Genomic DNA, 10596 nt, shown 5'->3' on the forward strand with positions numbered 1-10596 from the left:
GTACTTAGTTTCAATCATTTAATTTGTGTAAAGAAATTTTATAAATAGGATTAAAATGAAACGGAATTATGTGACGGTGATAGAGTGACAGTGGGTGATAATCTTTGGTTGAATGCAATAAACTATTTAGTCCTGATGTGCCTAGTTATTCACAAAGTTACTTTGATATCTACTGACAGACTAAGCCTGAGCACAGACTCCTAATTTATTTCGTAATTAAATATGGTATCAATGAATCAATTTTTTGTAACTGATAGTCTTCCTCCCACCCTCCACATATATATTTCCAATTTAACCACAATAAGAACCATAAAGCCAAAAGAAAAATTGAAAATATTAAATGTGCCAAAGAAAGCAAGAATCCTAGGCATTTTGGTAGTTGTAATCTGGCTGAATCCATGATTTGAAATATTAAATACGTTTTATAAAGTAAGTTTTAATAACATCCTTTAAAAAATTCAAAAATTGAACAACTAGAGAGTAAAGTTTACATAATGATACAGCCCTAAAACAAATATTGGGGTTGCTTTACCATCAAAGCATTTAGAGCTGAAAATCTGAATTAAAATGTGAATAGTGTTCTTGTAATTATATTTATAGCTAGCAAAGGTTACTTTAATAAATTAATAAAATGACAGTTTCATAGTAGAGGTAAAGAAACCATGAATGCTAATAACATAGCTACAATTGCATTACCAAAGGAGTTGCAAATTAGGAATTTAGAAAATTAATGTAGTCCAACAACCAATTTTTTATACAGATGAAAATGATTTTCATGTAAGCGTACACCATTGTCATAATCATCCTTTTACATCTACTTCCATGCTGGCATAGGTTGGACCCATCATTATGGCCTGAATCTCTATTATTATTCTAAGTTAGTAACCCTTCAAGATGGGTCAGGTGGTCACATCATTCTCATTATAACAGGCTTCTAATCAACAAAACACAAACATGCTTTTTTGGTATGCACCCATGAACTTGCAGCCTATTTACTTACTGCTCATCATACTTATTTAAAAGGCGCAAACAAGTATAAAAAGTTAAAATTTCCAACATAAAATTATATTACATATTTGAAACAGGACCAATTTGAAACAGAAAATAGAATGTCTGGTTATTAAACTGCTAAGAGGATGTTAAAATCTAGTACATCGTTTCAAGTTTGGCATATTATTTCATTGAAATTTATATCCAAAGTGTTGCTTATTCTATTTGTCACTGGAGACCTAAATCAAACTGATGACCAAACTTAAAAATCAATTATGTGCAATTTACCTTCTAATGAAATCTCACTGGTAGAAATTAGATATAAAACTGCATTAACTGTTCATCAGTTTGAACTTAAATCCACTATTTATTTCAGAAGAATAGATCAGTTATGAAAGGATAATAAATTTAGAAATGTTACCCTAACTGCTAAGATATTTGCTCAATGCCATGAAACCAGAACAAAGTATTGATCCTTAAAACCTCCTCAGAAATTCTTTTTTCTTTCTGCAATTTTTTTCACATCCGGACAGTTAAAAAAATATTACTGCACTCAAAATATACTTCCATAAATGGCCCTATCCTAGACTCTTGGTGAAACATATGACCTTAGAAAGCTTAGCTATAAACCTAAATGTCAATAGTGTGAATTCTGTAAAGTGAATATATTGTAATACTGTTGAATGAAATTAAATTCCTCCATGAAAAAAGTTTTAATAATTTTAGGGAACACCATTTTTCTCTGAAACTGTTTCCCTAAGTTATCCCATCCCCACTATCTTTTTTCTTGTTTTTCAAAAATTCATCTCATCTAGCAAGATAACTTGTGCAAATGATTAAATATTTAGGATTCACAAATAACAGTTGCAAGTCATCGCTCATGATTACTATTGAAATACTTTGAAGGAGCAATATGACTTGTAAGAATTTGCCCAGCTTCTCTGATAATCTCATATGAAATGTTATATTGATGTAAAAAAAAAAAAAAGAAGTTGGTTGAGAGAGCTCTGATGATGTTGAGGGAAAAGATCATATTGCTGTGGAACTAAATATAGTAGCCCTAAACCAAATACTGAGAGCTTGCTTAGATAATCAAGAGGTTGACAAATGAAGTGAAATGCAAATTGTTATATGCTGAAAACTTGCACAAGGAACATTACATAGAAATCACATCAAAATATGAATAAGAGTTTTAGAATGGATTATCTTTGTCACAATTTGATTTCTCAGTGGCATGTAAAAAGCACCATTCGAGCATGGCTGATGCCAGTGCTACCCGACTGGCTCCCGTACCAGCAGCAGTAAAAAGCATCCACTACCCTCTCAGAGTGGTTGGCTTTAGGAAGGGCATCCAACTGTAGAAACCTTGCCAGAACAGATTGGAGCCTGAGGCAACCTTCTGGCTTGCCAGTCCTCAGTAAAACCGTCCAACCCATGTCAGTATAAGAAAGCAGACATTAAAAGATGATGTCGTTTGAGAATAGTCTTTAGTTTTGCAAGTAAATGAAGTATTTATGAAAAAAAAAAAAGTTAGAGCCCATAAAAATTATGGGGTTTATTGAACATGGAATATAGAATAAATTATGCAAAAAGACTAAGAGTGTAATATAAGCTTATATGGAGTTGAACTGATGGTAGAAATAAGAACAATTGAGAGAGAACAATTCTGAATGCATAAGTGTAAAGTGAACTATTAACCTAATTATTCTTTTGCTTAAATATCTTAATACATACTTATGTATATCTTAATAATTACAACTGTGACAATATTTTTTCAAGTACAGACTTATAAAACTATACTGGAAGGAAGATGGTTAATTTCACCTTATCATCAAGTTTGTTTAGTACAAGGACCTTGGGTGTGTATACATGTATAAGTGTGACACTCCTACAATATAAAACCAACAAGCAAAAAGTGGCATAGGCTTGTATGTGGGTAGAGAGGAATGTTCTAATGTTTTGATTATTTAAAATTGTACTGAAATCCATAAAAATGTTAAGTGTTCTTCAGGAATCCAATTCGTATATATTGAACACTTCTTGTGTGTGAGTGAACGAGGGTGCCTCTACATGGTTGCTCAAACTGATAAGAATAGTCATATTTTCTATTCTCACCCTACTGTTTTTAGCAAAAAAAATCCATGACACACTATGCAGAGAAAAAAAATAGCTGGTTACAGCTGCAATGCCTTTCATCATGACCGTTTCGTTAAACACAGTAACAACTTCCTGTATTAAAATTATGAAGGTAAAAATAAATTTAGAGATGGGAAAAGAGACAAAACAAAAAGGGGGGGGGGGATAAGATTATCAAAATCAACTTTTCCCTTTCGATCTCTTCAAATAACTATGGCGGTTTCAAATCTTGTTTCCAACTCAAATGAGGTGAATGTTTTTTTGTTGTTTTTTTTCCTAGTTGCATCTAATTTGTAACTGCTATAATGCAAACATCATTATGATCAGTTACTTTGTGGTGTAATTTGGTTATTCATATAAAAATACCTTAAACAGTTTTAAAAACTTAGAGTTGGATGATTCACTACTCTCCAAAGCACCAGACGGAAAATAGTATTGCCTTACGTAGAAGAATCTACTCTGACCTACATTTGAAGTTTCGTCATTATTTTGAAAGAATCTAAACAACTATTTTATCTCAGCCTTTATTAAAGAAGTTTTTTTCTAAAACGGAATTTTAAAACTGAGATAAAATAGTTGCTAAGACTCGTCTATAAATAGTGACGAAATAGATCACACCCAATAGTATATAAAAATCGAAACGACATACGGAAACGAAAATACAGAACTTCCACTCCCACCCCCAAAAAAGAAAGAAAGAAAAGAAACTGAATGAACATTCAAACATTGATTCGAAATAAAAACAAGGTTAGGGAAAAGCAAATCCCAACACACTTCCGAAAAAGAGACTGAAGGCCGATGGTCTTATTTATACACAAATATCCTTTGTTCGTTATACGTTCTTTAACAATATTGCTGGAGCTACGGAAAACTCGAAAAATACTAACTTTTAACAGATTTTTACCGTCGTTTGTTATAATATACTCGACATACACGAAAAAAAAAATGTTAGACAATCAGAATATATAAGAAATTGCTTAATATATGAACAGATGTTAAGAATAGTCATACTTCTTAGAAAGATTGCTGACTGATAAAACTATTACATAGTAGCACATCACGCTGATCTACCGCTACAGCCGATCTTTATTTCTCTGAATTTGCTGACTGTGTACTATCTCCTAACTGAGGCATTTCTATGTCCCACCCAACTTTCCTATTGTTAAATCCCCACCCCTTAATTTACTGTTCTACAGAATCCTTCGGTGTTAGATAATCTGGACAAAGCAAGAATACCGTTGCTCTATCATTTGTTGTTTTGATACAACTGTAATTAGATCGTTAGCTTTTATATCAGAAACACGCCTATACTAAGCAATGAAATAAACCAACGAGGAATTCTGTATGTAATCGCCCGATTTACTAGAAATTTCCCTCGTATCAAACTCGATCGTTATACTGGATAAAGTGGTTCGGGATATTCACTGCCAGAAAAAAATACGAGCTGGGTGGGCATGACTAGAAGGCTTTTGATCATAAGTCTGCTTAATCGGAGCCTGGGCAAGCAACAAAGATTATACAAGATATTAAAACAAGAAGAATCGAGGAACACAAAGTAACATTCTAGGTTATTTATTACACAGGCTAATATTTATAACGTTAATAGAAAATGTCGTTCTAATGCAATCGTTATACACTCTTGGTGATTTGTATGGGAAAGATAATCCAACAGAAAATAAAAATAGTTGTTTTTAACACACCGAATCAACCACAACCAAGTAGAACTATCGTCAAAGGTGTTTCAACAATAATATTTTCAGTTTATCAAGTATTCCTAAATACAATGTATCCATTTTCAAGATGATAGGGTGTAATTTGAAGGAAACATCGCTGCCTTTTCGAGAAGATCGAGAAACACATATGTTAGTTTATAGCGTGAGGGGAAGTCCTTTTATGGGAGAGTAGGAAAGCTACTCGAAATGTTTATAAAGATAGTTCATCTCAAGACAAACACTAAGCGAGCACGAGCCGTCAGATTTATAGGAGGGTAAGCTTAGTTTGTAATGGGTGTGTATACGTGTTATATAAACAAAATCCAACTACTTACTGGCCCACACGAAAAACAAAATATCGATCTGAGGAAAACTGATCAATTACAAGAGCTATAAGCCTTACTAACCTGCGCTTTTTTAGTTCAATATCATCACCACAAATGACACGATTATATATTTAAAAAATTAATAATGGAAAAAAAGCTGTTTAATTTTAGTAGTCAAACTATGAGTGGTAATTAAAATAACCCCTAACAGTCTTATTTACGTTCAGTCTCTCCATCGAAGTACAGAATGCTTAAAAAATTATTATTCAAGTTTCCCAAATTTTTCAACTACAATTCTCAACTGTTGCGACATCCGCTCTCTTTATAACTAACTATTCCTTTTCTATGACGCACTGAATTCATAACTATTCTACTATGATTAAAAATCAAACCCTAGTTGACACTTATTTCAGCGGCATAGCAGGATGAACGGCTTAGTCTATTCTAGGAAAGATTCAGACGAGACTAGGAATGTATTTAGTTCAAGGCAGTGACTTGTTTTAGTCATCAATTATCACCGATTTTTTTCTCAAAACACAACTGATGTACAAAAAGTCTTAAGACAGAAACCACATGAGCATAAAGATGAATGACACCAGTAGAATCCAACATCTTAACGAGCTAAATAAATATCGACGTCATTGCTTAACCTGTTAAAAATATCAGCTAATTTCACCCAAAATCATACCCTACCATACATAACTGAGAACTAGATTTACAAAAAAAAAGATAACAAGCTAACCTGGAGCTAAACAACAATACCTACAAAAAATAGATGGAATTCACTCTGTTATGCCAACGAAATATTCAATTTTAATGTTGCTGCTGCTTACAGTAATGTACTTGCACCACTAAATGGGACCTACTTAATCTAGGTGAACTGGGCTGTTAAGAAATGAGCGTCGTGGTCATGGCGCAGTAACAAAATATAAAACCAGCAACTCTTATGCTGGTTATCTGGCTATAAATTGACTACCCTATCGATTATGTAAATTCTCCATACTGTATTCCAACAGAGATCATTCTTTTAAATCAGAGGTGAAGCTAGTCAACCATTAGGCTTTCTTATCCCATATAAAATCCAATCCTCTACGCAAATGCTGTTAATGCCTTTTAAAAATGCAGAACCATTACAACTTTTCATATTCCAAGGTTATCATAACTTATTTCTCTTTACTTCCGGCGCTTCTTGTGTGTGGATAGAACAGTTCTACCTCTGCTTCGTTTCACCATCCACACATCACTGAAGGCTAAAACGACGGAAGTAAAGAGAAATAACTCCTGCTAAAAACCTTGTCAAAATACCATTGGATACGTAAAAGAAACACGTGCCCAATATTTCAGTTCCCCCGCCCCTCGTAAATCCATGGCGACACAATCGTTAAAAACAAACTAGTTTAATAGACCCAAGTGTAGATTTCTTATGAAAACGTGCTGTCTCGCATATACCTTTCTCAAGTGTAAGTGACACAAGCTAAGTTTAATGGTTACATTCAAGAAATCGAAACCGAGTCAGAAATGCATTCCAAGTGTCTTAGAATGCGTATATAAAGAGAAGCATGTTAGTAAAATTTTAATAAAGTATAACAGTACACCATAGAGTTGAGTGAACATGTAATTTACGATGTCTGCTTATATAGTCTTTCTTGTATGCTGGTTGGGGCACACCTAGATGTCACATTCAAGAATCAAAATTCTTATAATACAATTCATTAAATATTTGACAGATATAGATACGAAAATTGCTCAATTCTTATATTTATCGTTTTCGGGAACCATTTCGTTTCACATGCGTAAATTGTGGAGAGAGCATCAATGTCCCAAATACCCATAACACCTCCGCTAAAAAAAAAACAGCATATTTATGTAAAGAGACAAATACCCGTATTGCACTCCCGTCACTACATTTACCATACTCCTCTTGTGAGTGAGTTCCTCCCTCCACCAACTCAGCATCGTTATTATAGAATACCTTAAACACGTGAACATTAGATCGTATTGGCCCTCCCCAATATATCCAAAGTTTTGGGGGGATTTTTGTGGGGGTTACATAAGAAATAGGTAAGATCCCGAGAGAACATCATAGTTTCTATTCTAGGTTGGAGTCAGTTTACTATACTATACATAAGCTACAAACGCTTTTGAGAAAAGACAGGGAAACCACACACAATCTGGGCTCCCCTCTTTTCATTATAAATTTGCAATTTTGTGGCCCATATAAATCAATGCAAGAACGATGCAACAAAGATGTCTCAGAATAGGACGGTAGTCATTTGGTATCTAAAGTACGAGTTCCAATCCCACGGCAAGTTCACTTAAACGTTTATCCTGTCGGCATTGAATCGTTAAAATAAAAATATATACAGTGTAGATTGAAGCGACAGTTATTTTTGCGCTTAGAAATTTATTTTAAGAAAAAAGATTGCTTTTTGTCTGGTCAGACGGAAACTGCTATAATAAATTACTGACCAATACAAGGAACACGGGTGAGACTGACAAATTTCAGATGGTAGACCAAACAGCTTGGTTATACTACGAATAATAAAACATCGTTCGCCGTCAGAGTTCCATCAGCTACCAACAACTCCACCACATACAAAAAATAATAATAACCTCTAACTAATGTTGCAAATATCCAAGAATCGCATACCAGCCATCCCACAAACATCTTTTAAATCCTGGAGTGAAAGAGATTATGAAAGAGTGAGGTAAGAGATTTGTTTAAGAGATAGAGAACAAATGTGTATCCATTATTATTAGTAGTAGTGGTATTATGGTGACAGTGGTGGTGGCCGAAACAGAGGAACGTAGGATATTGCCTTGCCTTGCTGTATCTTGTTGAATTCAAATTCCACTCGTCCGAGATCAATAAAATAATATACCCGTAATTAATGTACTGGAATTCAAACGACTTTTACTCCCTTCTACGTCAATCTAGTAACAAACCTAATCGAAAGAAATCATTATCATCATGGTTGATTAGCGAGTGAGTTGTGCGGGTGTGCATCGGGCACTGTAGTGTAACGGTAAGTTCTTGTCGACCTGGTTTCCATTACCAATTGAAAATGCTTCGTTTCACTTAGGTAGCTAATGCCCTTGAGAAACGAATGAACATCACTACCCACTATAGTCTCTTACGTGCCTATATCAGAAAGCCATTATAATTTCGTTTCAGCTATTTTCTCCCTCGCACTATCATCGCCCTGTTCACACACTCCAAAATACTCAACAGCTGCTCACCACCTCATGAACATTTTGTTACTGCACACAAGCCAACGGAACGCTCTTTCACAATCGACTTGACAGCAAGCAACCTCTCCCTCACTGAATGTGCTTTCTCTAGTTAAATAGTATTTAAATAACACACACACAGCATATATTCTATAAATGCATATAAATATAGAGAATGAAAAGTAGGTCGTTGTATAAAGTTGTGTATGTATGTATATATATATATATATTATATATATATATATATACACACACACACACATATATATATATATATACACACACACACACACATATATATATATATACACACACGCACACATGTCTGTATGTGTTCTTGCATAAACGGAGAAAAACGAAATGACATTTCGATTTTAATCGAATAAATCAAATGGAACAGATATTAATAATTTAGGCTAATACGATATTTGTCGGCTCTAAAATTCAGGCACATACCTTCATATTCATCCATTGATTTTCCTATACACACAGACATATACATATATATATATATATATATATATATATATATATATATATATATACGTTTTCTTCCTAGGTTAATAATATCTCTCTAGTTTTTAAAGATCAACACAAGAATAATGCGAATGTTTTACTTGGAATTAAAATCGTTTACATGTGGTATGTGAACCCCATTGCCACAAATAGAGTTATTTCAAGAAACTCCTATTTCAGGTTATTTAGTATTTATTGCCATGAACACATACACGCATGCACAATATATATAAATATATATAAATATATAAAAATATATATTACTCATGTGTCTGTTCGTTACTAGCTTTTTTTTTTTTAGGTTACGTATTTCGTTTGAAGTAATAATTAGTCTCGATTCGGAATGTGTGTGTATGTATGTGTGTGTCTATATATATATATATAGATAGATAGATATATATATATATATATATATATGAACAGATTCAAGATGTAGAAAAAGAAATGAGAAAGCGAATATAAATAACAGGCGGAATTACGATTGTGAAGAATGGAAGAGGAACAAAACAATATGGTAGAAAATAAGAAAACCTGAAGAACAAATTTTATATATGTGTATATATAAACATGGGGAAGGGGTAGAAGACATACATACATACATATAAATATATATATTATAACATAACGCAATGATAAGCAGTGAGAAAATGTACATATAAGTAATACTTACCCTTTAGATGAGGTAAAGCTTGCAGCTCGGGGGCATTCTTAGTTCTGTAATGCGACGATCCCTGAGATCGTTTCTGCCTTTTCGATTTGATGGTCGCTTTACTCGTGAATGGGTCGACCATGTCCAGGACTTTTGAGGTCATGGCTTTAAACAATTTCTACGTGTTTATGATATTTTTTTTATCTATTATTTTTTTTTAATTACCAGAACACGTTAAGGTCCGACCGACCATAAGAAACTAAAAATTTCTCGGTTCTTACATAGGAGGGACCTTAGTAAACTTATAATAATAATAGCATGGCCTCCACCAAGAGGCCAGACACATCCTTAGGTAGGTTAATTGATTGGTAGGTAGATTGCAGGTATATTGGGAAGATGATATAAATGATTTATCCGAGTATGAAATAATTCGTAAGGCTCGACCCGCTTAATTTTTAAACTCACCTAGACGCTCCGTAGTATAGAACAATATAACGCATTAATATTTCCATCCGGCTTTTATAACATAATTCAGGAATATTCCAATGATAACAATAATTCGAAGAGGAGGCAAGTGTATAAGAAAGACAAAATGCTAAAAAAATTACGGACTTTTACGACAGGGAAGGGGGATTTTCGCCACGGGTTCGCAAAGCGTCCAGCTTTTCGTATCGTCCTTGAAACTCTCGCAAAAGATCGTTATCGAACGAGATCTGTGTCGAGACTTGCGACTGGTTAGACCTAATTTGCTAACGCGTTATGTTACACAATCTAAGATTATGGATGCTAATAAGCACTTGGATTCAGTTTTGAATATTAATGTATGTGTATATATGTGTGTGTGTATATGTAAATATGTAAATATATATATATATATATATATATATATATATAATATATATTATATATATATATATATATAATACTAGCACATACACATATATAAAGATAGATACAGTGATATAATATAAAAATATATATATGTATATATACATATATATATACACACACACACACACACACACACATATATATA

General features: G+C 33.4%; 1 protein-coding gene across 2 annotated transcripts in view; it reads right to left on the bottom strand.

The window, feature by feature from the left end:
* LOC115209828 (serine/threonine-protein phosphatase 2A 56 kDa regulatory subunit epsilon isoform) overlaps positions 1 to 10274 on the bottom strand; it is a 259628-nt gene extending 249354 nt beyond the window's left edge. Inside the window, exon 1 of one of the 2 annotated variants that reach the window (XM_036501105.1) lies at positions 9582 to 10274. In XM_036501105.1, coding sequence (XP_036356998.1) covers positions 9582 to 9723 — 142 coding nt within the window. In that variant the 5' untranslated portion in view covers positions 9724 to 10274. The remainder of the gene's footprint in view (positions 1 to 9581) is intronic. The other variant, XM_029778389.2, reaches the window with a different exon arrangement.
* Positions 10275 to 10596: the final 322 nt, after the last annotated feature.

The sequence above is a fragment of the Octopus sinensis genome, linkage group LG3 (genome assembly GCF_006345805.1).
Source record: "Octopus sinensis linkage group LG3, ASM634580v1, whole genome shotgun sequence".
NCBI lineage: Eukaryota > Metazoa > Mollusca > Cephalopoda > Octopoda > Octopodidae > Octopus > Octopus sinensis.